Source organism: Dunckerocampus dactyliophorus, chromosome 9 (genome assembly GCF_027744805.1).
Source record: "Dunckerocampus dactyliophorus isolate RoL2022-P2 chromosome 9, RoL_Ddac_1.1, whole genome shotgun sequence".
In the NCBI taxonomy this organism is placed as follows: domain Eukaryota; kingdom Metazoa; phylum Chordata; class Actinopteri; order Syngnathiformes; family Syngnathidae; genus Dunckerocampus; species Dunckerocampus dactyliophorus.
The window spans coordinates 31782951-31810288 of record NC_072827.1 but is presented as its reverse complement, the minus strand read 5'-3'; the positions used below and the strand labels follow the sequence as shown (position 1 = coordinate 31810288).

The window sequence follows — 27338 nt, the reverse complement described above, 5'->3', positions numbered from 1 at the left end:
ATGATTATTGGCCTGCAATGGATAGAGGAAATAAAAGCAGATAGAGGGGTATGCTGTGTGGACTCTCTGGCAGCCTTATACAGTATAAAAGATATGGAATCAAGTGGGGAGGATTTACTATTAGAAATACATCAAAGCCTGTTCCAGTGACGCATGTTCAAAATAGAAATAAGATTCTGCTGGGTACCTGCACATGTAGGGGTGGGAAGGGAACGAGGTGGCAGATAAAATGGCTAAAATGGGGATTAGAAGAAATGAAATTATAAATGTACCTGCTGGTAAAGGCGAAGTTAAGGCAATAATCAAAAAACAAATGATGGAGAAATGGCAAAATAGGTGGGATGAGGGGAGTAGCGGGAGAAAGAGGAAATAGTGTTAACTAGGATGAGGTTCAATCACACCGGGTTCAATGACAAGATGTTTTTGGTAGGGAAATGTAAATCAAAAGTATGTATGTATGTATGCAAAAGTATAGAGGACGTAGAACACATAGTACTGCACTGCAAGAGATATATCACTGCCCTCTGTATATCTCTAACCCCCTCCCCACCTGTTCCTAAAATACCCTCAATGCTCCATTCCCTTCCCATCTTATTAATCCTTTTCCTTAACGTTACACGTTCTTCCCTATATTCAAGATTCAAGATTCAAGAGAGTTTTATTGTCATGTGCATGGTAAAACAGCAGTTATACTATGCAATGAACAGAATAAGATTTTCATTTTTTTTCTTCATTTTTTCGTATTAGAATATTTTATTATAGTATTATTATTAGGATTATTATTATTAGTAGTATAAGTAGTCTCCGCATTATCTGAGTTAGTATAAAGTAAGATACTGTATATGGCCCATGTTACATACTCTGGTACAGTAGGTGGCGGTATGCACCTTTTAAAGTCATGGTTGCAACCCGCCATTAAACTAAAAGAAGAAGAAGAAGAAGAAGAAGAAGAATAAGACATCACCAAGCCAACGAGCAAGAAGCGGCCTTCACAAGTTGCTGTTGTAACTCTCAGAAGACGCTATTGTACTCCTCTCTAGTGCACGTGACCAATGAGGTAATATAAATACAATAACCTTTTACACTCTTTAAGTTGTTTAAATACGGTGCCGTTCTAAATGAATGTGCTATTGTTAGCCGCTAACGTTAGCAGGTCTATGTAGTACATGCAAAGCCATATTTTATTTGTGAATATTATACAAATGTCTACCTTTTGGTTCTCTGTCCCATTCTTCCTGTCACTTCTTTATAAGCCTTTCTTTCACAAGTGACTTCATTTCGGCTTCACTCTACTTAATATTTACCCCTACGTGTGCTCTCCTTGTTGCTGTCTTGGCCTATGGCGGCCGATACCAATATTGGGGATATCTGATATATAATCTGATATATGAAATAAGCAGTGTTGGGCAAGTTACTTTGAAAACGTAATTAGTTACAGTTAGTACTTACATGTCAAAGTAAATGAGTTAGTAACTCAGTTGTTGCATCTAAAAAGTAACTAGTTACCTGGCAAAGTAACTCTAGTTTTAAATTACGACAATAAAAATGGTCTTTTTCTCAACCTGAAATATAAAAATCTCGTGCAATAATTTATAATAAATAAAGTAAAAAGAGTAGAGCATTGTTTAGATGTAAAAGCAACATTATTTATTTATCAAAATTATCACACAAACACTGCAATTCTTTTTACGTATAAAACAAGCAGTGTAAATTATTAATATGAACTTTGCAAAATAAAAATGAACTTTGAATTAAAAAAGTAAAATTAGCATGAAAATTCAACATTTTCACAGCCTAAACTTTCAAATAATATATTTCTAGTATCTTATTTTTACTTTCAATAAATAAGATATTTCCAACTATAATAATCCTGAAACAATGTTTAAGTGCAAAAGAAAATAAATAACAATGAGATAAAATGCTCTTAAACAGGATTCCACTTTAACCTGAACTTTTTTGCACTCTTTCCAACATAACAGAAGTTCTTTTTCTTAACCAATTTAACATTCAGTACTATATTAGGTTGTGAACCACTGATTGTAGCGCAAAAACAGCAACTTCTCAAATCTTTGGCCTGAGAGCCTGTTCCTCTTGGGGGAAAAGACTAGCTTTCCGAGGCTAAAGAGCCTCTCAACAGGAGCACTGGAGGGAGTGGCAGCATTTAAACGCAGTGAAAAGTGCATTGAGCTCTGTGCGAGTTGCACACTGCTGGACAGTAAAATGGAGTTTGGCTTGTTTGTGTGGTGTTGGAGCTTCGTCTCCGTCACTGGGGCACACGCTAGCTGCAGCAGGCGGGCGAGCAATGAGCGGAGTTGTACCGTGACACGACTGAAGGTGCTTCATGAGGTTTGAATTGCTCGTCACAGACGTACATAGTGTCTTTGTACCGGGACACAACGTGCATCTAACAGGTACATTTTTCTCTTTTATCTCAGTCAGATTAAAATAGTGTCGATACTTCCAGCCTGTAAATGCCGATTTTGGACCTGTCCCAGGCCCTGCTTCACTCGCCATCGCTCCCTCTTGTTTTGGGTGAGACCGCATGCAGCACGGGATATGTGAGCATCCTCCCACTGGACTCCTCAGCCAATAAACACGCGCGTGACCCGCCGCTAACTGTCTCATCTTAGAGAGAGAGAAATGACCTCCCCAGCTGCCAAGCTTGAATCAAAGTAACGCGCCGCATTTCATTCTAAGTAACTAGAACGCCGTTGCAAAAATGACAACAGTAACTAGTTAGATTATTCTGTTAGTGATTAAGTAACGGCGTTGGTAACTCTGTTATGTTTTAACGCCGTTACTCCCAACACTGGAAATAAGAGCGTTGACATAGACAGGATATTTACTGTAAGTGAACATCAATTCTTATCATAGCCAAAATAGGATTGAACACAAAGAAGCAGAAGACTACTAAATGAAAATAAGGAAGTTGAATTAGTAAGGCTGCCAACATAAGGACATGCCTCTTTGTGATTTACTTTTATGTGTTGCCACAAGTTTGTAGTGTTCTTTGCTTTGCTGGTGCTGGAGCCCTGGCTAACTTGCACACTGCACATGTTGCATCTAACGTAACGCCTGTTGAGTCTTTTGTGAAGTGGCTCCACACCTTCCAATGTATCACATGACAACTAAATACATGACTTGGAACATGATTAGAATGAAGACATGAACTTGTGAACGTATGAGCCCCTGTAAATCCTGCATGGAAGTATGAAGTGAAGTGGGACGCTGTGTATATCTGCATAGATCTTTATTTCACTTTAGTACGTCTAAGATATTGGTGGACATGTGGATTAACACTTGCATCTATCTTTGTTTATCTCACAGAGATGCAACTTGTTCTCCTTGACGGGCCCTGACAGCGTGGCACTAAAGTGTAGTGTTGTATTGTTTTACAAAGTCACAGCTAAACAAATGTAGTCTGCTGCAGCCGAGTGAGTGAGGCAGGAAGAGCGGCACCTCGCTGTGTGTTTGTGTGTGAGGGGGAGGGGCAGGGAGCGGCACAGAGAGACACACAGGGACGGAGCGACAGAATCCCCGTGCAGCAAAAAAAATAATATATCGGTTACATATTCATCAATATTAATGGGTGATTAATGATTGATACCTAAAGATTAATGGGTGATACCTCATAGTTGGCCTGCTGATAAATTGGTGGTGCTCTAATTCCAATGGTGAGCCCTCACATAAATAGTTCCGTTATACAATGGTGCCCTCTGCTGTACCAAAAGGGCCACTGACTTTTTAAACTGGGACTTTGGAAACGCAAACATTTCATGACATTTCTAGAGCTCAGAAGCTTTTTAAAGGGTCACTGGCATGATTTTTCACCTTTGCTTAAATACATTCTATAATTTTTGCAGTTATGTTCTACGTTGTTCATTTGAAAGTGAATGTTGTTGTAAGCAGACACATGCTGTGAGCAGCCCCGGGTGGAGCTATAGCGGTTAGGAGAACGAAGCAAGTGCTAATATCTTTGCATGTGATATAGGCACCAGCTTGTGTTCATTTCACTGAACCTCCAACTCACAAACATGTCTCTAGTCGTCCTCGGAAACACACTTCCTCATTGTCACCAGATGCATTCAGGGACGCTGAAATCCAAACATTCCAACAACGTCTTTATTATGTGTGTATGTGTGGTCTTAATAAACAGAAATGCAAAGAAAAACAATTAGTGGATATTCTTATCATTCACTTTGTAACTGTTTGGAAGTACAATATGCTGCATTTAAGTATGCTGGTAAATCCCAGAAAATACACTTAAAACGTGAATTCAAGTAAAATGAAGTGGTGTCTTTGAATGCATTCCACAATAGCACAGTTCAAGTGTGATTCAAATGTTGTGCTACTATTAAAGAAATTATCCATCCATCCATTTTCTATGCCGTGTATCCTCACTAGGGTGGCGGGGGTGTGCTGGAGCCTATCCCAGCTGACTTTGGGCAAGAGATGTCCTGGAAAATGCTACACACCCCTACAGGGCGTGAATGAGGCACACACATATTTCAAATTAGCTTCCGATATCAGTTTTGCTGACAGAAATGGACATGATAATTTTAAAAGCCCATTATTAAAACTAAACAGTAAAAATGTCTTTTTTTTTTTCCATACACAATAAGCCTTCACAATAATTCCTGTTTGTGTCCTGCAGACATCCAGCAGCTGATTGGTTGTCAAGAAGAATGTCCCCTCAGCCACATGGTGGGACCTCCACTTTGGAGCAGGCAGAGCGACAGCCTATTAAAGAGGAAGAGGAGGAGCCACAGCCCACCCACATTAAAGAGGAAGAGGAGCCACGGCCCACCCACATTAAAGAGGAAGAGGAGCCACAGCCCACCCACATTAAAGAAGAAGAGGAGGAGCGACAGCCCCCCTATGTTAAAGAGGAAGAGGAAGAACTCTCCATCACTCAGGAGGGAGAGCATCTTCTAGGGCCAGAGGAGGCTGATCTCACCAGGTTGCCACTGACTGGTGTCTCTGTGAAGACCGAAGACCCTGAAGACAAACCACCTGAGTCCTCACAGCTTCATCATAGTCCAAGTGAGGAGATGAGAGAGGCGGAGCCTTCATGCAGCAGCTCACTGCAACACATGACAACAGAAGCTGATGGAGACCACTGTGGAGGATCACAAGCAGACAACCTCTTAGCTCCACTGTCAGATAGTGACGACACAACGTCACACTCTCCTGAAGGTGAAGACAGCGACTTCAACCAAGAATCTGTGAGCAGCGATACAGACTGTGAAGGTGATATGATGACTCACACTGGCAACAAACACTCTGAAAGCTCTAAAAAGAAGACAGGTAAACGTTTTAACTGCTCAGTTTGTGATAAAAGATTTAAGAGTAATTTGGCTCGACACATGAGTACACACACAGGAGAAAAACCTTTTAGTTGCTCAGACTGTGGGAAACACTTCACTCGAAATACAACCATGCAATTACACATGAGAACACACAGAGGAGAGAAACCTTTTAGTTGCTCAGACTGTGGCAAACACTTCACTCAAAAGACAGCCATGCAAAGACACATGAGAACGCACACAGGGGAGAAACCTTTTAGTTGCTCAGACTGTGGGAAAAGCTTCGCTGGAAAGACTAACATGCAATTACACATGAGAACGCACACAGGAGAGAAACCATTTAGTTGCTCAGAGTGTGGTAAACATTTCACTCAGAAGACAGCCATGCAAAGACACATGAGAACGCACACAGGAGAAAAACCTTTCAGTTGCTCAGACTGTGGTATACGCTTCAGTCGAAAAACAACCATGCAATCACACATGAGAACGCACACAGGAGAAAAACCTTTTAGTTGCTCAAACTGTGGTAAAGGCTTCACTCTAAAGAAACGCATGCAGTCACACATGAGAACACACACAAGGGAAAAACCTTTCAGTTGCTCAGACTGTGGTAAACATTTCACTCAAAAGACAGTCATGCAAAGACACATGAGAAGGCACACAGGAGAAAAACCGTTTTGTTGCTCAGACTGTGGCAAACGCTTCACTCAAAAGACACACATGCAATCACACATGTGAACGCACACAAAAGAAAAACATTTTGCTTGCTCAAATTGTGGTGACACATTTTCTTTGAAGTTTTCTTTGAAAAGACACGTGCAGAGTCACTGATGGTCTACTGGTTGACTCGCCTGACTTCCATGCAGTCACTCAGTTGTCAATGTGTTGCAGTGGTGATTGGTTTGCGACTGCTAGGGAAGCTCAGCTTCCCATAAAATGTAAAAAAAAAAAAAAGTGGTGAATTATGTACTGCTGTGTGTACATTTCATTTATTCAACATGTGCTAGAATACCTTCATCTTTTGTTCCGAATCAGCTGCTTATCACAGGTAACTGACACGACTTCTTTCTCATTCATCTCCGCAGCGCCACGGCGCTTTTACTCAGTCATTTCCTGTTCCACTACTTCTAGATTGGGTCTGGAAAGTAGTGATTTGATTCCATTTACCGACTTGAGTTTTTATGATTCACTCATTGGGGTACGGACCGCTTTCAGGGAGGCTTTTGAAGGATTTGAGTGAGAGTAAAATAGTAGTTTTCGCTTTTTTTTTTAAATTTTGCAGTGTTGATTTCATTTTGCTCAAACAATTGTATGTAATAAAAGGGAACCAGGATTTTATTATGTTGGTATTGTTGGATTACATATTGATGAAATGTTCCCAAATAAGTGTATTGATCCAAATATGTCAGGTATTTTATTCTGATTATATCAATCAAGAAATTACAAGCAAATTGACAAAAATATAAAATTTTAGTAGTGGTATCAATATCAGCGATACTGGCTCTGTACTGAGTATTGGATGGATTGGCTGATGCTGTATTTTATTGTGGACATTGAATGCAACACCTAATAAAGTATTGTTTTCCAATGTATCTGGTCCACCCTCTGTGCCTCAGCCCTCAGGTTGATTATACGGTTTTTAAAAAAGTCAATTACAACACTAATTGATCAAAAATACAACCTATTTCATTGTTAATATTATATTATATTCATTCTATCGCACACCAAGAGTCTCAAACATGAAATTTCACTACTAAGATGTGAAATAAAAAAGAGGGAATTGTGAGTCAATCTGAGTTGGTTTAACCTTGACTGCTAGTTGAGTGACAGTGTCGGTTTTCTATTTCAAAGTGCCGCTATTTTTGTCAACAAAACATAGGAAAGAGAAAGTAAAAGCTCATCAGGTGCACAATTTAGAGAGAAGAGGGAAGAAGAAGAGGAGAAGCGGGGTCCAAAGATAAAGGTATAATTTAATATACAGTGTTCCCTTGCTACATCACGGTTCACCTTTCGCTGTTTTGCAGATTTTTACAGTGTTATTTTGCATATTTTTTGACAGCGTATCAAGCTGCATTGAGTTCTGCATCCTTGTGTATTAGAGTGATCTATCAGTGCTCTGCTGTGTGTGTCTGTTATTGTATTTAGTGCTGCTACCAGTCGAGGGTGTTGTATACTCATGTGAGAGTTGAAGACGTGTGGGGTAAAGATGTCTTCCCTCCACCTCCTCAGCTGACTAAATGTAGAGCCACAACAGTCCTGATTGGCTAAGGGAGAAAGTGCCCATTGTGTTGTGCCTTCTGATTGGCTGTCTACCATTGTTAATCAATCTACTTCGTTATGGAATGCTGTAAATGAATCTTCGGTTCATGGAGGACGAAAAGGAGGAAGAAAATACGACAGCAGGAGCAATATGTTTTAACGAGGACACAAACCGCTACAGCCGAACGGTACCGGAACGAGGCACGTCAGAGGAGTGAATAAAGTGAATCACTTAATAATTTCTTGTGTCCAGGAGATTGATCGTTAAAATTCAAAGGAAATTTGAACTTTGAGAATGTTTAAACGTGAGAGAAATGTGAGAAAATGTTTGTTCCTGTCTGAGAAACGTGTATAACGTGTATGCTGAGGGGTTTTACAGCCTTAAAACATATAGAATAACTCATATATAATAATTTCAAACAAAGTTGGATATACTGTATACTTCAAGGATTTCACTTATTGCAGGCTGTTTTGGGAACCTATCCTCCGCGATAAACGAGGGAACACTGTAGTTACAAAAAATAGCTTTTGGAAAGAAAACCTAGGAGTGTAAATGTGAAAAAATGTTTTGGTGGGGAGGACGGGAGGGGAGGGGGGGAGTGCTACAGCCTTTGGTCTGCCCACGGCGTCATTCAAGCCAGAACCGCCACTGATAGCACTTCAATCAATAATCAACATTGGGTACTACTCCTTCACAGAAAGGAATGAATGGAGCTGTAGTGGTGATGCCTGCTGTTGCGTGGCGTCACGAGGGACGGAGCGGGACCAAATAATGCCAGGACTGCTTCACGGATGCGGGAAGTTGAGGTGACGATGCATATCCATGAGGGAACAAAATAAGTCATGCGGGGGCGTGGTTGGTTGGTCTTCACGGTTTTCAGGCTTGCCATAAATACATATATAAATGACACGCATTGCCCCGGCAAATTGAGGGACCATAATCTTTTCATCCAGCCTGTTTGGTAGTGTAAGAGTCAGCTTTGAGTCCATTCTTGCATTTAAGTTAATTATTTTAAGTCAGTGTGTGTTAAATTAATCAATGTTAAGATTTACAACATTACTGCATTTGTAGGACTTGTTTACGTTGATTTGTACACCGATTCTGATGTGGAACTAATGTTAGGCCAGTGTGTGTGTTTCAGTAAGGCGTTAATGATTGGTGCACACCAAGACATCACCAAGCCAACGAGCAAGAAGCGGCCTTCACAAGTTGCTGTTGTAACTCTTAGAAGACGCTGTTGTACTCCTCTCTAGTGCACGTGGCCAATGAGGTAATATAAATACAATAACCTTTTACACTCTTTAAGTTGTTTAAATATGATGCCGTTCTAAATTAATGTGCTATTGTTAGCCGCTAACGTTAGCAGGTCTATGTAGTACATGCAAAGCCATATTTTGTGTTGTGAATACTTTTATGTTCTCTATGAGAATTATTTTGTGTTAGTTAATATTTTAATACTATTTGATGTATTTGTACGGCTCCCACGGCATGCTTAACCGCAATAATAAAATATTGGCACTTTATATAAAGATATTTATATATTATATATAAATAATACGTCTGGGATAACAAAGGAAACTACCAGGAATTCTCTACATCGAGCGCAGTTCGAGCAGAGTAAATACAACAAGCAAAAGTAGACCAAACGATAGACCAAATTAACCTCATTGGACAACAAGGAAAAGTGTTTTGTGGCCATCTACATAAGATTCGTGGAGCTACTTTACATATAGCTTGTTCAGAATAGAGCCCGACCCATGTGGGATTTTTGGGGCCGATATTTGATGTATCGTCCCATATATGAAATAAGAGCGTTGACATAGACAGGATATTTACTGTAAGTGAACATCAATTCTTATCATAGCCAAAATAGGTGTGACACAAAGAAGCAGAATACTACTAAATGAAAATAAGGAAGTTGAATTAGTAAGGCTGCCAACATAAGGACATGCCTCTTTGTGATTTACTTTTATGTGTTGCCACAAGTTTGTAGTGTTCTTTGCTTTGCTGGTGCTGGAGCCCTGGCTAACTTGCACACTGCACATGTTGCATCTAACGTAACGCCTGTTGAGAAAAAAAAAAGAGAAAAAAGCAGGGAACCAATTCTGCAGCCACCAAATCAGAGTCCTTCAATGCCCTAGCTGCGCCTAGAAATTCTGCCCATAAAAGTAATGAACAGAATTGTGACTAAGGGCAGCCCTGGCAGCTGCAAATCCGACGACACAACCACAAAGTTGATTCAAGAATCAAGAGTTTTATTGTCATATGCACAGTAAAACTGGTGGTTCTGCTATGCAATGAAATTCTTGTTCTGTTCATTCTCCCAAAAAAGAAAGAAAGAAAACAAGAACATGAATAAGAACAAAAGAAACATAAATACTAATAAATTAAGCAACAACAACAGAAGAGACATTAATACAGATAAATAATACAAATAAATAAATAAATAAAGTGCTATGAGTGTGTGCGTGTGTTGCGTGCGGCGTGTGTGAGTGCTTCGTTGAGAAGCCTGATGGCCTGTGGGTAAAAGCTGTTTGCCAGCCTTGTGGTCCTGGACTTCAAACTCCTGTAGCGTCTGCCTGACGGTAGGAGTGTGAATAATGAGTGTTGTGGATGTGTGCTGTCCTTGATGAGGTTGTGTGTTCTGCGTAGGACTCTAGTTTTATAAATGTCTTGCAGTGAGGGGAGGGCTGCCCCAACAATGTTCTGTGAGGTCTTGATCACCCGCTGGAGTGCCTTCCTATCACGTGTTGTACAGTTACCGTACCAAACAGTGATGGAGGCGGTAAGGACACTTTCCATAGTGCATCTGTAGAAAGTTCGATCATCGAACTGCGGCCCTGGGTCTCCCAACAGAACAAGGGAATCCCCCGAGGGAGCACTCTCCAACACTCCCTCCAAGGACTCCAAAAAGGCAGAGTATTCTGAACTGCTGCTTGGCGCTTAGGCACAAACAACAGTCAGGACCATCCCCCTACCCGAAGGCGAAGGGAAACTGCCCTCTCGTTAACTGGGTTAAACGCCAACGTACAGGCCCTGAAATTAATACAAAGAAATTAGCATTCGCCTCGTTCTCCAGACATCCACAGCATCGGTCCGCTTTCAATGCAGCTCGCCCGGCCGTGGCGGAAAAGAAAACAAATTTACAGTATCGCTCAGACACTGTGAACAGCTAGCGGCAACAAAATGTTTCGGTATGACTACTATTTTGATGAAAAATATACCTAACTAGATGGACGAGCTAACTCCAGTTTTGTTTTCTAGCTTAAGATGACAACTGTCCCCATGCCAACGTCACTTGGGGAAACGCCCCTCGTTTCAGAAGACCAGTCACAAAATGGCGAAGAGCACTACAAAAATGTCATTTTTACGACTTTAACGATCGCTTTAAAAAAACAACAACACAGCACATCATTAAAAACAATATAGAACATATTTAAGCAAAGTTGAAAAATGATGTCAGTAACACTTTAAATTTTTACTTCATTTGGAGCTGTTAATACATATATACAGTCAAACTTGTCTATAGCGACCACTAGAGGGAGTCTGCAAAAGTGGCCGCTATAGACAAGTGGCCTCTATAGACAGGTTGGCATCCAGTTTGAATGTTGACCAGTAGAGGAAAAAAAAGAAAAAAAAGGGAAAAAAATAAATAATAATGTTGACCAGTAGAGGGCACTGTGGGACTGTCGATAAAAGTTGTACAGCACTACTGATGTTCTTATTCTTTTTCTTGTGTTTTCTTTCTTTTCTTGGGAGAATGAACAGAATAAGAATTTCACTGCTTAGTATAACTGCCTGTTTTACTATGCATATGACAATAAAACTCTTGAATCTACTAGGCTTGTTATTATCCACGACCCACAGAACAAAGCTGTGCTAGTAATGTCTTACGCTTGTTTTTAATATTTTACTTTTTATACGGCAGAGTGTCAATACAGCTTTAGTTCATCAGGAAGTGACGGGAAGTGACGGTGGGCGTCCCGAGCAGGAGAGCTAGGCTCAGTGCTAGCTGTGAGTTTGGAGAGAGTTGGGAAGTGTGTTTATGTTGGCGTGGATGTAAAGTCCTGCAGTGTTCTCCGCTGTTAATAAAGCCATTAAAGTGCATCGCCGACGTGAGTCTCTCCTTCCCCACAACAAGCGGCATTACAGTATTGACCAGTGCACACCAGGAAATAAACGGTGTCATTTCTTACAGGCATTGGCTGGACAGCTATGTAGTGGGGCTTGTTTAACCTTTGCCTTGTGGGCAAGCAGGAAGGAGAGACGATGCTGAGAGATGTGTGTGTGTTCTGAGCTCCATTCTGGTGGCCGCGTTCAATAAATAAAGTTGGCAGAAGCAACAGGAGAAGTTTCCTTGTTTGCTTCGGAGCTGAATAACACTGACAAGTTAACAGACTAGTAGTGAACGGAAAAGAAGACGGCTTTGTTTGTGTCGAATACAGAAGATGAGGACTTTGATGGATTTGTGGATGACGATTGATGAAAAATAACGTGAGTACATTCTAAAATACTTCAATTAAGTACAACCCAACTCAGTTTTGCTCCCGCTGCCGCATGCATGCTAGCGTATGTTTTTTTTTTTATTGTAGCGTCGCTGGGAGCACGTCCTATTCCCAGCCTACTTTGCGGTAATGTTTTGGTGCAAATGCTCTTAAAGTTACATGTTTGACCAGGAAATAGCAAGCTCAAAAGAAGACGGCTTTTTTATGTGGAACAACTGACAGTTTGTGTGGATCTTGTGAATGATTGTGACTGAGCTAGGACTCAGTAATTAAAGTCTACACACGACGGCTTCACTGATTGAAAAACAAAACTTTTTCGTGCATGAAGCTGAAGGAATTGGAACAGTTTGTGGGCGGGGTGTGAGCGGTCCACAGAGATGTTGCCTGCACTCTTCTTGGCTCTGGACCGGTACAGTTCATCTATGGCGGGCAGTTTAGTCTCGATGGTTTTCTCTGCGGCCCTGATTGTCCGTTGCAGTCTGCTCAGGTCGCGTTTGGTAGCCGAGCCAAACCAAACTGATCAACCTTGCGTCTAGAAGCAGATTGATCACTGTCACCGATGAGACAGATGACAGTGGTGTCATCTGCAAATGTCAGCAGTTTCACAACTGGATCGCCTGAGGAGCAGTTGTTTGCATAGAGCAGAAAAGAGCAGAGGGGAGAGGACACACCCCTGGGGTGCACCAATGCTGATATCTATCTTTCAATAAAATATAGTAAAAACAGGGTTATTTCAGACATAGTTGCAAATGGTGATTCATTTTGTATATTTTTACAGCGCACAATAAGCTTCCACAATAATTACTGGTTGTGTCCTGCAGACATCCAGCAAGTGATTAGTCGTCAAGAAGAATGTCCCTCTTAGCCACAGGGTGGGAGCTCCACTTTGAAGCAGATGAAGCCGCCCCATGTTAAAGAGGAAGAGGAAGAGGAAGAACTCTCCATCACTCAGGAGGGAGAGCATCTTCTAGGGCCAGAGGAGGCTGATCTCACCAGGTTGCCACTGACTGGTGTCTCTGTGAAGACCGAAGACCCTGAAGACAAACCACCTGAGTCCTCACAGCTTCATCATAGTCCAAGTGAGGAGATGAGAGACACTGAGCCACAGCCCCCCTATGTTAAAGAGGAAGAGGCGGAGCCACAGCCCCCCTGTGTTAAAGAGGAAGAGGCAGAGCCACAGCCCCCCTATGTTAAAGAGGAAGAGGAAGAACTCTCCATCACCCAGGAGGGAGAGCATCTTCTAGGGCCAGAGGAGGGTGATCTCACCAGGTTGCCACTGACTGGTGTCTCTGTGAAGACCGAAGACCCTGAAGACAAACCACCTGAGTCCTCACAGCTTCATCATAGTCCAAGTGAGGAGATGAGAGACACTGAGCCACAGCCCCCCTATGTTAAAGAGGAAGAGGCGGAGCCACAGCCCCCCTGTGTTAAAGAGGAAGAGGCAGAGCCACAGCCCCCCTATGTTAAAGAGGAAGAGGAAGAACTCTCCATCACCCAGGAGGGAGAGCATCTTCTAGGGCCAGAGGAGGGTGATCTCACCAGGTTGCCACTGACTGGTGTCTCTGTGAAGACCGAAGACCCTGAAGACAAACCACCTGAGTCCTCACAGTTTCATCATAGTCCAAGTGAGGAGACGAGAGAGGCGGAGCCACAGCCCCCCTATGTTAAAGAGGACAAGGATGAAGAGGAGCCACAGCTGGGTGGGCTGTCACTCCTCCTCCTGCTTGATGTGGGTGACATGAAAGAGGAAGAGGAGGAGCCGCAGCCCCCCTATGTTAAAGAGGAAGAAGAACTCTCCATCACTCAGGGGGCAGAGCATCTTCTAGGGCCAGAGGAGGCTGATCACGCCAGGTTGCCACTGACTGGTGTCTCTGTGAAGACCGAAGACCCTGAAGACAAACCACCTGAGTCCTCACAGCTTCATCATAGTCCAAGTGAGGAGATGAGAGAGGCGGAGCCTTCATGCAGCAGCTCACTGCAACACATGACAACAGAAGCTGATGGAGACCACTGTGGAGGATCACAAGCAGACAACCTCTTAGCTCCACTGTCAGATAGTGACGACACAACGTCACACTCTCCTGAAGGTGAAGACAGCGACTTCACCCAAGAATCTCTGAGCAGCGATACAGACTGTGAAGGTGATATGATGACTCACACTGGCAACAAACACTCTGAAAGCTCTAAAAAGAAGACAGGTAAACGTTTTAACTGCTCAGTTTGTGATAAAAGATTTTCTCGTAACGGTAATTTGGTTCAACACATGAAAACGCACACAGGAGAAAAACCTTTCAGTTGCTCACACTGTGGTAAAAACTTCACTTTAAAGGCAAACATGAAAAGTCACATGAGAACACACACAGGAGAAAAACCTTTCAGCTGCTCAGACTGTGGTAAAGGCTTCAGTCAAAAGTCAGCCATGGGATTACACATGAGAACACACACGGGAGAAAAACCTTTTAGATGCTCAAACTGCGGTAAAGGCTTCACTTTAAAGGCAACCATGCAAAGTCACATGAGAACGCACACAGGAGAAAAACCTTTTAGCTGCTCAGACTGTGGTAAACGCTTCAGTCAAAAAACACACATGCGATTACATATGAGAACGCACACAGGAGAAAAACCTTTTAGTTGCTCAAACTGTGGTAAAGGCTTCGCATTAAAGGCAAACATGCAAAATCACATGAGAACGCACACAGGAGAAAAGCCTTTTACTTGCTCAGACTGTGGTAAGCGCTTCACTTTAAAGGCAAACATGCAATTACACATGAGAACACACAGGAGAAAAACCTTTCAGTCGCTCAGCCTCTTAAAAGTTTCACTCTCAAAGTAAATGTGCTGTCACGTGAGGACTCACACGGGAAAAACCTTTTAGTTGCTCAAATTGTGGTGACACATTTTCTTGGAGGTCCCCTTTGATAAAACACATGCAGAGTCACCGATGGTCGACTTTGACTTCCATGCAGTCACTGTGTTGCTACTGTGTTGTAATATTCTTTGCATGTGTCTTTGTCCAATAAATACATCTTGTTTTTATTCATGTGTAAAAGAAAGACACGGTGACTGCAGTGGTTTCATTTGTAGTTAAAGGTGTTTTATTTGACTGTATGCTGTCATCACTAAATGCTGTAACTGATGAAGTCACTTCCTGTTCCATTACTTCCTGATTGGGTCTGGAAAGTAGTGATTTGATTCCTTTTACTGACTTGACTTCTGATGATTCACTCATTGGGGTACGGACCGCTTTGAGGAGGGCTTATCTTATTCTGCACTATTGATTTGCTAATGCTCAAACAATTGTATGTCATAAAAGGGAATCATGAAAATATTTTGTTGTGTTACATATTGATTACATGTTCTTAAATAAGTGTGTTGATACAAATATTTTGTGTTTTCCCAAAGCTTTTGTCAGGAGTTTTATTCTAATTAGAATCATGATAAAGAATTTACAGGCAAATAGGAAAAAATATTCAATCTGATTGAAAAACTCAAAAAGTACAGTATTGGATCAAAATCAGCGATACTGGCTCTGTACTGACTGGGTGCCGCATGGATTGTGTGATGCTGTATTTTATTGTGGACATTGAATGCAACACCATGCAGCACGCAAAATGTCCTCCTAAGAAAGTGAAAGTTTACCAGTGAGCACAGGGGAAGTTACGACAGGCCGTTGACGTTACAGGAAGTAGAAAAAAGTGAGTGTTTGATTTACTGACCGGGTTACTCTGGCCTCAGTGGAGCGTTTTTTTTAATTATCGGTTATCTAAGCTATTTTTGATGATATCAGATTTATCGGTATGATCCCATAATTCCCTTATATCGGTCCGATAATAATCGTGCACCCCTATGTGGTGTAATTGTGTTGGATACACTGAACTCTATAACTGGAATGGCCCCGATCGCTTGCTGCGCATTGCAGGCCTGAAGCCACCAGAAGTATAGAAGTCGCCATGTTGTTTCACCCAAAACAAGAAAGCCTCAGAACTACTTGAAAGAGGAGTTCGAGATGCCGTCTTGTGCTGCTATTAATTGCACAAATCGCGACACTCGTGAAAATCGCGAGAAGGGACTTACATTTCACAGGTAGGTAAATGCTTATAAATAATAAAAATAGATACTTAAATCTGTAAGCATCTTTTCATCTAAGTAGTTGTAAATGAGCCCTTATTCTCCTTTAGATTTCCACACTGCAATGCTCAACTTCTAAAGCAATGGGTAGTAAATATGCGGAGAGACAGGTGGATTCCTGCAGCCAGATCGCAACTCTGTTCAAGTCATTTCACCGAGGAGAACTTGGACAGGACCGGCCAGACTGTTAGATTAGGACAAAATGCAGTTCCAACAATATTTGACTTTCCTGATCATCTTCTAAAGGTATGCTAGCATTTAACTTTGATACTACGTAGATCCTTATCATAACAAATACCTTGTGAACACTGAAATTGACTTGTTATGCGTTGTAATTTCACACCATAGAGGTAGGAAAAACCTTCAACTGGAGGGAAATGTTGAGATTTGGGTCTAGTACATTTACTCTGTTTCAATGGAATTTTTGTTAATTCGTGTTAATTTTTATACCGAACCATAATAAGATACATGTATGTGTATGCCTGTGTGCGTTTTTGGGTGAAGCAAGATGGCCGACAATGGCTTCATGCGGTCAGCCGTGACGCCCCTTCCAGTAGTATAGAGTTCAGTGTCTGCTACGTACAGTACGAGATGTGAGTGGTAAGATGGCCTCTCTGTGGCTTCAGCGGCTTGCACGGGCGCGCGCCTATCCAGATTTTTTCGTACAGATCAGTGATGAATCCAAGTAACTGTACATACTTTCATAAAGAGCCTTTCTCCAAAGACATTTAAGTTAATTCCTCTCGTGTATATATTTTTTTATGGCTAACTGTTTCCCAATTATATTGGTGCGTTTGTGAAGTATAAACGTATATAGTATAGTATAGTATAGTATAGTATAAAATCTTAAGTTAATTATGTTAAATTAGTGTGTGAATTGACAAATATTAAGATTTTTCAATACTACTGTATTTGTAGGACTTGTTTACGTTGATGTGTAGATCGATTCTCACGTGGAATTAATGTTTTCTAGTGTTTGTGTTTCAGTAAGACGTTAATGATTGGTGCACACCACGACATCACCAAGCCAACGAGCAAGAAGCGGCCTTCACAAGTTGCTGTTGTAACTCTCAGAAAACGCTGTTGTACTCCTCTCTAGTGCACGTGACCAATGAGGTAATATAAATACAATAACCTTTTGCACTCTTTAAGTTGTTTAAATATGATGCCGTTCTAAATGAATGTGCTATTGTTAGCCGCTAACGTTAGCAGGTCTATGTAGTACATGCAAAGCCATATTTTGTGTTGTGAATACATTTTATATTCTGTGTCTATCTAAAGAAAAACACCACATCCCCCATTATGAGCCTGCTTTTTTATATCAAGAAGCTCTCCAGGGCAACGAAATTGATGTGTCAAAGCATCGATGTGCACCCTTTATTATTATTGAGCGATACAGTATCGATACAGTTTGGGTAACGTGCCGCAAAGCTCGATACAGTTGGTAGCACCAACGATATCATGAACATTAACTTCATTCTTAGCCTCCAACTTTGTCAGAGTTCTCCTTCTGCAGGTGGGTTGAATTGGTAAATAGCCATAATTCTTCTTCTTTTATTGTTTATTGGCGGTTGGCAAGCAGCTTTTAGGTGTGCATTACCTTGTGAACAGGCGTGTGGATCAGAATCTGACCCACTCTATAATCGATACATAAGCCCGTTGTACTTAGAAAGGAAAATATATATACACCTGTAAAGAACATGTCCCGAGTCTAACTGTAAGATATTAGCAACATTGAATCCTAACTTCTCTGGATGAAAGTTATCGTCCAACACACTTCTCCTCTGTTGATACTGCCTGCGCTGAATGAAGACATGACTAGTACGTTCACATACATCACAGTAATGACAAAAGCCTGTTGCATGCTTCCCTATCATATCATAAGTGTACCGTTAGGTCCTGTGCGAGTCCAAGTCTCGTTCTTGTGGCGATGTTTTCTTCTCTCCTATTTCTGCTGCTGCTTCTTACTTGGGCCACTCTTGATTGAATATTTTACAAATGCCTTTCAGTGCTTCGGAACGTGGGATGGAAGAATGTCATGTGACTGCAAGATAAAAGGTGGAGGCTGGAGGTGAGTCCGGATGTTCTTCTATGTCGAGATATGATGATATAATTCAATTCAGCACAGTCTTGTATAAAAAGGTACAAACCTTAACTCATGTAAGCAAATGCACTTGTCTCAAATTGGAAAACACATTTATTGATTTATTGGTATCAAACTGTGCAGTACAGCAAGTGCATTTAGTGTCAACCAAAGTAAGCGTTTCGTATTTTTGACCGCGCTCGCTGACTCTGTCTCACGCTTCATGACACACTCTTCGTACTCAACTCTGTGTTTGCGCTTGAGATGTCGCATTCCCACCTTTTGCCGACACCGTTGCGTTGCAAACGTTGCATATGATGGTCTCTTGCTCCACATCTGCTCTATCGAAAACCAAACCAAGTCCAAGTCAGCTGTCCATACACTTCACTCACCACAGTTCCCACACACATATTTAGCAAGTTACAACTCCAAACAGAGAGGGGTAGCTATTTTAATGAACAGGAGGGTGAATTTTACACTCCACAACACTATTACAGACACAGAAGGGAGATATAAAATAATGAACATATCTGTTGATAATGTACATTTCTGCATTGCCAACATATATGGTCCGAATGTTGACGACCCCTCCTTCTTTCATGCCTTCTTTTCTTCTCTCTCTGCACATTTGCATACAAGTATGATCTTGGGAGGGGACCTCAACTTAGTATTTAATCCAGAAGTGGACAGGTCTAGCCCAGCTGGGAGACATCGTGAGTCTCAATCACCATCGATACTGAAGAAATACATGAATGATTTTGGTCTTTGTGATGCTTGGCGTTCTTACCACCCTACTCACAGGGAATATACTTATTTCTCACCAGTGCACCACACCTACTCTCTTATTGACTACTTTTTGACAAGCAACTCAATCATATCTGACATTTCAAACCTTCACATACACCCTATCACCATTAGTGACCACGCCCCAGTCTCTCTTTTTCTCACGAACCAAACTATAAGCGCTCCTACTTAAACCATCTCTCCCAGATATGGAAACATTCCTCAACACCATAGAATTACCAAAATTAAATGACGAACAGGTGACAAACTTAGATGTACCCATTTCATTAATAGAACTCCATAACGCTCTACAGCGGTTGCCGAATAACAAAGTACCAGGACCTGACGGTTTCCCTGCCGAGTTTTATAAAACATTCTGGTCATTACTAGCCCTAATATTTCTTAGAATGGTTTTGGAAATCAAAGACAGTTCATGCTTGCCTCCAAACATGAACTCAGCTACAATCAGTCTCCTGCTGAAACCGGATAAGTACCCAACACTACCTTCCAGTTATCGTCCAATTTCACTGATTAATGCAGATCTTAAAATAATATGCAAAGCGTTAGCTATAAGGCTGGAAAAAGTTACCCCTCATATAATACACATATATAATATATAATACATTTATCAAGGGGAGACACTCAACTAGCAAAGTATGCCGTCTAATCAATTTGATTGATTACTCTATCATCCATAATATAGAAACCACAATTGTCTCATTAGATGCTGAAAAAGCATTTGACAGAGTAAACTGGAAATTTCTCTTTGCAACACTACAAAAATTTGGCTTTGGAGATTCATTTAGAACATGGATTAAAATACTATACAACACCCCGAAGGCCTCTGTTCGGACCAACAATCACATCTCTCCAGAATTTACTTTACAAAGAGAGGCAAGGGTGTCCACTCTCTCCCTCACCATTTGCGATCTTTATTGAACCTCTTGCAGCTGCAATTGGACAACATATAAATATTAAAGGGATCCACACCACAAATGTTCATCATAAGATAAGCCTTTATGCTGATGATGTATTACTCTTCCTAGATAATTCACATTCTTCATCTCACTCATTAACAATTATAGCATCTTCTCAGATTACTCCATTAACTGGTCTAAATCCACAGTACTGCCCATTAACTTTGGTTTCCAGAGCACCCCCTCTATTCCACTGTGTTCAGGGAACATGAAGTATTTGGGTATTAACATTTCCTCCAACCTGTCAGACCTGATCCGCTTGAATTATACTCCACTATTGAAGTCAATAGAGGATGATCTTGCACGTTGGAGAACCTTGCCCATCTCACTTACAGGCAGAGTATCCACCGTGAAAATGATGATTTTACCAAAGGTTAATTATCTATTTTCCATGATCCCCACCAAACCATCTATAATTTGGTTCAAGTCATTAGATTCATATATAAATACATTTCTTTGGAAAAATAAGCCAGCACGAATAAGTCTCAAAATGTTACTAAAATCTAAAGAATATGGGGGCTTAGAACTCCCAAACTTCTCCAACTACTTCCTTGCAAACAGGTTACAGTATATCTTAAAATGGATCAAACCTAACCCATTGGATTATTTATGGCTAGACATAGAACAATCACCTAGCCATGAAATCCCAATTTGTAACCTGTCCTTCATTAGCCAAATCCTCTGGAAAAATAATTGCTTTGAAAGTATAAATATAAGCACCACTCTGACAGCTTGGTGGGAATTTCTAAAAATAACTAAATTCTCGCTCACTCCTTGCCAATACACTCCCGTCTGGAATAATCTTGACATCTTGCTTAAAAAGAAATCATTAAATTTCCCAACATAGCACGAAAAAGGAATAAGTTGTATGAAAAATATAATTAAAGGAAAGAACTTTATCTCATTTAACGACCTTGTTACACAGTATGGAATAAATCATAACAAATTTCTTGAATATATACAAATTAAATCTATAATTAAAGCAAGTTTCAGGACTATATCATGGGAAAGCAATACCACTATTGACCAATTTTAACAAATATCTGCCCCTAAAACATTATCTAAATTATATGTTCTACTTTCAAAAAATGACAACACAATCAGAGTACCAATCTCCAAATGGAACTGAGATTGATCTACAAGCTGTGACACTGAATTCTGGAAGCAGATATGTCTGAATGCTTCCCGGTTAATCAATAATCCCAACCTACAGCTGATTCAGTTTAAAATCCTTCATAGAGTACACTACACAGGACATAGAATATTTAGAATGGGCTTAACTGACTCTAACATCTGTACACACTGCTCAGACCATAGAATAGATGACTACTTACACTCCATGTGGACCTGTGCTCCCATGAACAATTTTTGGCACGGAGTGTGTGAGTACCTATCTTTGGCACTTGGGTTCTCCTTTTCTACCTCCCCTTTACTATGCTTGCTGGGCGATCTCTCCACAATTGATGTAGAAACAAACCAAACACAACTTCTCATCACCGCATTAAGCAACGCCAAGAAAACCATTCTCATCAATTGGAAATCAAGGAAGAAAGTGAACATAGCTCTTTACAAAAATCTCCTGTTAGATCATATAGCTATGGAGAGAATGTCTGCTGAATCTAAAGAACAAATGTCAGAATTTCATTCTATAAGGGCACCAATAATTAATTCCCTGACCTGACTCTCAAGTGGCTGGAGGCGTCTGGCTCTGCCCCTGGGAGTCTCGCTCGTCTGGCCTGGGGTGTGGTCCTGGTCGCTGGGTGGCCCTGGTACCTCGGGGACGGGCTGGCGCAGGCTTGGTGTCCCTGGTTTTCTTTGCTGGGCTGCCTTCCGGGGGTGGCTGGTTGGTGGGGGTGGTGGGTCTGGATCGAGTGATGGGGTGGGGGCGGTGTCGGGGTGGCCTCTGCGGTGGTGGGTGGGCGGGGTGCCACATCCTGCGGGTGCCGGCCGCCTGCTGCTGCTGGGGGGGGCCCGTGTGCAACTGGTGGCGCTGGGTCTCCCTCGGCCTCCTTTGCCTCTGGGGGTGGGGCGCGGTCTTCCCTGGGCCCTCCTGCTCGGCTGCCGCGTGGGGTCGTCCGGTGTGGGGCGTGGGGGCCGGCCTCTCCCCTTGGTGGGAGCACGGGTGCTTTAGCCCAGCTGCCCCTACGAAGCTATCTCCCCTGGATGGGAGGGTGAGTGTTTTTTTTTTTTTTTTTAATTAATTTATTACTTATTTTATTGTATTTTGTCTATTTATTTGTGTGCGGTATGTGTGACGTGGGGACTGCTTGCTACCCTCCTGCGCTTGTGGCTGTCCCCCGTAGCTGGGAGCCTTTGGGGTGCGTGGGGGTGGGGGTCTCAGATGTGCAGTTTGGGCTTGAGTGGCAGGGCCGCTGTGGCTTTAGTGGGTTCGGGGGGGGGATGGGTGTGTGGGTGCCTATGCGGGCGGGGGGCGGGGTATTCTTCTACGTGGCGCTGGCCGGGATCGGCTCTGGGGTGGGGCGGTCAGGGGTAGCTTTGGTGGGGGGCTTGGGGGTAAGGCTGGCAGGGGGAATGCGGGCGGTCCCGCTACATGCTGGTGTCTGGCTGGTCGCTGTTTCCTGGCTGGCGGTTGTCTGCCTGCCTCCGGGGTATCTCCCTTGGCGTGTTGGTGGGTGGGCAGGGGGCGTGCGGGGGCATTTGCTCTGGCGCCCGGCGGCGGGGTCGCTTCTCTCGTGGGCCCTGTCGTGCGGTGCTTACCTCTCTGTCCCTCCTTGGTGCCTCTGGCTTGCGTGCTTTGTGGGTGTGGCCGTGCTCCGCTCTATGTGGGGTCCGGTTCTCTTGTAGTCGCAGTGGTGCTGCTCCCTTGCCGGCCGTGATGGTGTGTGTGGGCACGGTTCCCGCTGTTCTGGTGGCAGTCGGGTCTGCCTTGGGGCGTGTGGCTGGTCCGTGGTGTTTGGCAGTTTGGGGGTGGCGCTGTGGACGCTACCTCCAGTGGGGCTCCGGTGTTGGGCGCGTTGGGGGTATCGCCTCTGGGGGGTTGGGTGGGCCGGACTGGGCATCCTGATCGGGCCGGGTAGGGCCTGTGGTGTGCCCTGTGGCCTGTGGCTCCTCCGAGCCTGGGCTGTGGTGGGTGGCCAGTCGGTCATGTGTCCTGGGTCCCCCCCCGCTCGGTGACCTGTCGCCCCCCAATTTTAATCGCACAGTAGACACTTAGGGTTTTGGCGGGCTGGTCGGGTGAGGGGCCCGCCAGATGGCAGCTGTCCCCCAATTTTTATTGCATCATTAGCTATCACCCACATACACCCCTATCATATACATGCACACAGACACACCCCTCAGGGACACAGAGTCCAGCTCTTCAGAGCTGTCCTCTTTTAATTTTTTTAATATTTTTAATTGCAGAATCACGCCTTATCACATACACTGGTGGAGCGGGCTGGATGGAGTGCCTCCTGCCTGTTCCGCGGCGCCTGTCCGCCAGGGTCGGGGGTGTGGCCGTGGACCTGTCCGCTGGCCGTTGCGGCATAGTGGCTCTCCCAGGGTGGCCTGGCTTGTGGGATGCTTTTGTCTGGTTTGCCTGCCCTTCCCTGGGGTGGCCCGTTGGGGCCTGTTGATGGCTTGGGGGGGGGGGGTTGCGGTGCCTCCCTTGGACTTACACGTGCCGCAGGCGCCTCTATGCTCTCGGGGCGGATTCGGCGGTCCCAGGGGGGTGATGCCGGTGCTACGCATGTCGCCGCGGGGGTCTGTGGTGGCTGCGCTGTGGTGGCTGCTGGGGCGCCGGACTCTCTGGTGGGTTGGGGCTTGGTCCTGCTCACGGGTACTGTGGGCCTGGGTGACGGGCGGGGGGGGAGCACGTGTGCCCTGGAGCCTGGCCTGCTGGGTTGGTGGTGCTCTGCCGGGCGCGTTGGCGTTCAACGCCGCTGGTCTTTGTGCTCTGCTGTGCTCGTTGTCTGTGTCTTTGCCTCCCCCGGTCTATCCACGGGCTTGTCGGGGGCGGGGCTCCGGTGTGTGGGTGGTGCGCCGTCTTCTCTGGTGGCATGTGGCTGGTCTGGCTCCCGGTGGCTGGTGGGGTCCGGCGACTGGTCTGCCGCTGATCTCGCCTTCTCGGCTCTGGTGCTCGGCCTCCCTGCGGCTTGGGGTGCGACACTCCCACTCCCTCTCCGGGGTTTGCTGCTGTGTGGTGGTTCGCCCGGCTGCTCGCCCGTGTGCCCACCCGCTTGCTCATTTGCGTGCTTTCCTCCTCGCCGGCTCCTCTGTCTGCCTTGCTGAGAGCGTCCTGCCGTTGGGATGGGGTGGCCTGGGGTCTTCCTGCTCCCCGGTGGTCCGTGCTCACTGCGCCACAGGTTCTGGGTTGTGTGTCCGGGACCCCCGGGTCCCCAGCTCCGCTGCGCCCTGGGTTGCCGACGGGGGATGTCTGGGAGCGAGGCTTTCGGGTATCGGGCAGTCGACCACTATGTGTGTGTGTGTGTGTGTGTGTGTGTATGTGTGTGTGTGCGTACGTGTGTATGCGTGTGTGTGCATATGTGCGTCCGTGCGTATGTGTGGGTGCTTTTTATTTATTTATTTATTTATTTTAGTGATTTGTTTTGGGATGAAGGGGCATACAGGGGTCCGCTCTGTGGGGTCAGGTGCTGGGTGATACATCTCTGCCGTCCGGGCCTCCGCCAGGTGGGTGGGGGTATTTGCCTCCTCGGTCCCTAAGCGGGGTGGCCCGGGGGGGGATTGGCGTCTCCGGCGTAGGCGGGCTTTTTTCCTGTTGCGGGGGCGTCTCTGGGCCTGCCTGTGTGTGGCCCCCGGTGCTCGTCTGCCTTTGTGGGGTGTGATCTCTCGCTGGTCTCGTGGATTGGCTGTCCTTCGGCCTGCCGGCGCCCTGCCTTTTATGGGATAATCTCTCTGCGGCCCCTTGTTGGTCTTCCCGGGGGGGGAGGGCTCTCTGGGCTGGCTCTTGGGGCGCTGATCTTTGGGCTGCCTGCCCCTGTGGGCCTGGCGGCTTTCTGGCAGTGGGGGCTCTTCCTGGCTATTTGGGGCGGGGCTCTCTGGGTGGTGGAGGGGGTGCCCTTTCCTTTCATGCATTCATAGTGACAATTACACGCTCACACATTTTTGCACCTTTATATATATGAAGACTTGCACACATACAGAGATACCTGTACATATGCACACTCACAGTACATACGTACTTCCCCACATTACTCACTGAGTTAACCAGGGTGTTATTATGTTGTTGGTTTTATTACAGCGACAGCAATATGATGATAGTTTTTACAATGATGTGCATTACAGTTATTGTCACTCTGTTCACTATCATAGATAATCATTTCATTACTACAATTATGTGTGACTGTTTCAATTCAGTATTGTCATTGTGATCACTATCATAGTTCATCATTTCATGACTACAATTATGTGTGACTGTTTCAATGCAGTATTGTCATTGTGATCACTATCATAGTTCATCATTTCATGACTGCTATTATGTGTGACTGTTTCAATGCAGTATTGTCATTGTGATCACTATCATAGTTCATCATTTCATGACTATTATGTGTGACTGTTTCAATGCAGTATTGTCATTGTGATCACTATCATAGTTCATCATTTCATTACTACTATTATGTGTGACTGTTTCAATGCAGTATTGTCATTGTGGTTGTTGATATTATCTTGTCCTTTCCATCAGGGTCTTTGTAGTCATCACAGACATTTGCTGATGTAGTCGTGTATGTTTCTGTTGTTGTTGTCACAGTTGTTGTTGCTGCTGTTGTCCTTGTCTCTGTCTTTTTTTTTTTGTCCCCCTCTTATCCCTGCACCCCCCCACCCCCTCCCTTTTTTCTTTTCTCTTCTTCTCTGTCCCCTCCTGCTCTGGTCCGGCTGCTCCAAATTTGCTTAATAACGTGCATCCTAGTCAAATAAATTCTGTATAACAGGGGAAGTGTATATCACACTTCTCCCTGGCAGAGAAAATCTGTTGAGCAATTGAGGGCATTTAGATCTACAATTCTATCTGCCTTAAAGGCTGGACAGGACAGTGGAAAAAAAAAAAAAACAAACCAAACCACTTCCATATCACAGAGGTACCTCTCCGTTGAGCAGCAATTTCTTTGTCTCGAGTCTCCTCCGCCTTCAGCCATGCTCATTTTCTCTCTGGCTCTGCCTTTCTCCACCACCCCTGGACCATGCTTTGGGCTGTTTAATTTTTTTTTTTTTTTCCCAAATTCATTTTTTTCAGGATGAATTTTTTACAATACTGTGTCATGGAACAAGGAAGAGCATGTCTCACTTACTTAGTTGAGAGTAATGTGTTCCGCTTTTACTTTGAACCCTGCAAAAAGCCAATATCTTCAAAAGAATATTTGTCTTATTCCTCGTCAGCCTGTCTAAGATTAAGATTAAGATTAAGATTTATAAATGCACAACCATCAACATCATGTAATATGTCATTTAGTCTGAATAACCCTGGTTCCTTGGCACACACATCAGCAAGGACCTCACCTGGTCTCACAACACCCAACAAATTATGAAGAAGTCCCAAAGGAGACTGTACTTCCTGAGAAGACTGAGGAAATTTGGCATGTCCACCACAATCCTGAGTTGCTTCTACAGATGCACTATGGAAAGTGTCCTTACCGCCTCCATCACTGTTTGGTACGGTAACTGTACAACACGTGATAGGACAGCACTCCAGCGGGTGATCAAGACCTCACAGAACATTGTTGGGGCAGCCCTCCCCTCACTGCAAGACATTTATAAAACTAGAGTCCTACGCAGAACACACAACCTCATCAAGGACAGCACACATCCACAACACTCATTATTCACACTCCTACCGTCAGGCAGACGCTACAGGAGTTTGAAGTCCAGGACCACAAGGCTGGCAAACAGCTTTTACCCACAGGCCATCAGGCTTCTCAACGAAGCACTCACACACGCCGCACGCAACACACACTCATAGCACTTTATTTATTTATTTATTTATTTGTATTATTTACCTGTATTTATGTCTCTTCTGTTGTTGTTGCTTAATTTATTGGTATTTATGTTTCTTATGTTCTTATTCTTTTTCTTGTGTTTTTTCTTTTCTTGAGAGAATGAACAGAATAAGAATTTCATTGCAGAGTAAAACAGGCGTTTTACTATGCATATGACAATAAAACTCTTGAATCTTGAATAAAGTTTTTATTATTATTCCTTATTATTTCTCTGCTTTTCCAGTAAATAGTTACAGTCTGGGATGGATAAATGCATGACTTTTTTAATGTTATTAATGTTATTAAATTAATGAAGCAATGATATGAAAGACAACTTGATGGGCATATCCTGGAGAATGCTACACAT

The 27338-nt window shown here is 43.7% G+C and overlaps 3 protein-coding genes across 4 annotated transcripts in view; all 3 read left to right on the top strand.

Moving 5' to 3' along the window:
- Nucleotides 1-947: 947 nt before the first annotated feature.
- Nucleotides 948-6864, top strand: LOC129187185 (gastrula zinc finger protein XlCGF57.1-like). Its single transcript, XM_054786057.1, has 2 exons — nucleotides 948-1057; nucleotides 4655-6864. Exons 1-2 carry the CDS (start codon nucleotides 1053-1055, stop codon nucleotides 6042-6044), a joined length of 1395 nt encoding a protein of 464 aa, XP_054642032.1. The 5' UTR covers nucleotides 948-1052; the 3' UTR covers nucleotides 6045-6864.
- A 1854-nt stretch (nucleotides 6865-8718) lies between these two features.
- LOC129187179 (gastrula zinc finger protein 5-1-like) lies at nucleotides 8719-15409 on the top strand. 2 transcript variants are annotated; one of them, XM_054786046.1, is made up of 2 exons: nucleotides 8719-8836; nucleotides 12893-15409. In XM_054786046.1, exon 2 carries the CDS (start codon nucleotides 12967-12969, stop codon nucleotides 14902-14904), a length of 1938 nt encoding a protein of 645 aa, XP_054642021.1. In that variant the 5' UTR covers nucleotides 8719-8836; nucleotides 12893-12966; the 3' UTR covers nucleotides 14905-15409. The 2 variants fall into 2 exon arrangements, with proteins under 2 accessions (XP_054642021.1, XP_054642022.1); XM_054786047.1 differs by lacking the exon at nucleotides 8719-8836 and adding an exon at nucleotides 11389-12060.
- Nucleotides 15410-17171: 1762 nt separating this feature from the next.
- LOC129187183 (gastrula zinc finger protein XlCGF57.1-like) overlaps nucleotides 17172-27338 on the top strand; it is a 29161-nt gene continuing 18994 nt past the window's right edge. The window contains exons 1-2 of the mRNA XM_054786053.1: nucleotides 17172-17315; nucleotides 18209-18270. The gene's annotated coding sequence lies outside the window, so the exon portion shown is untranslated. The remainder of the gene's footprint in view (nucleotides 17316-18208; nucleotides 18271-27338) is intronic.

Coding starts and splice junctions, on each gene's coding strand:
- LOC129187179 (XM_054786046.1), top strand. CDS start 12,967: ATGAAGCCGCCCCATGTTAAAGAGGAAGAGGAAGAGGAAGAACTCTCC.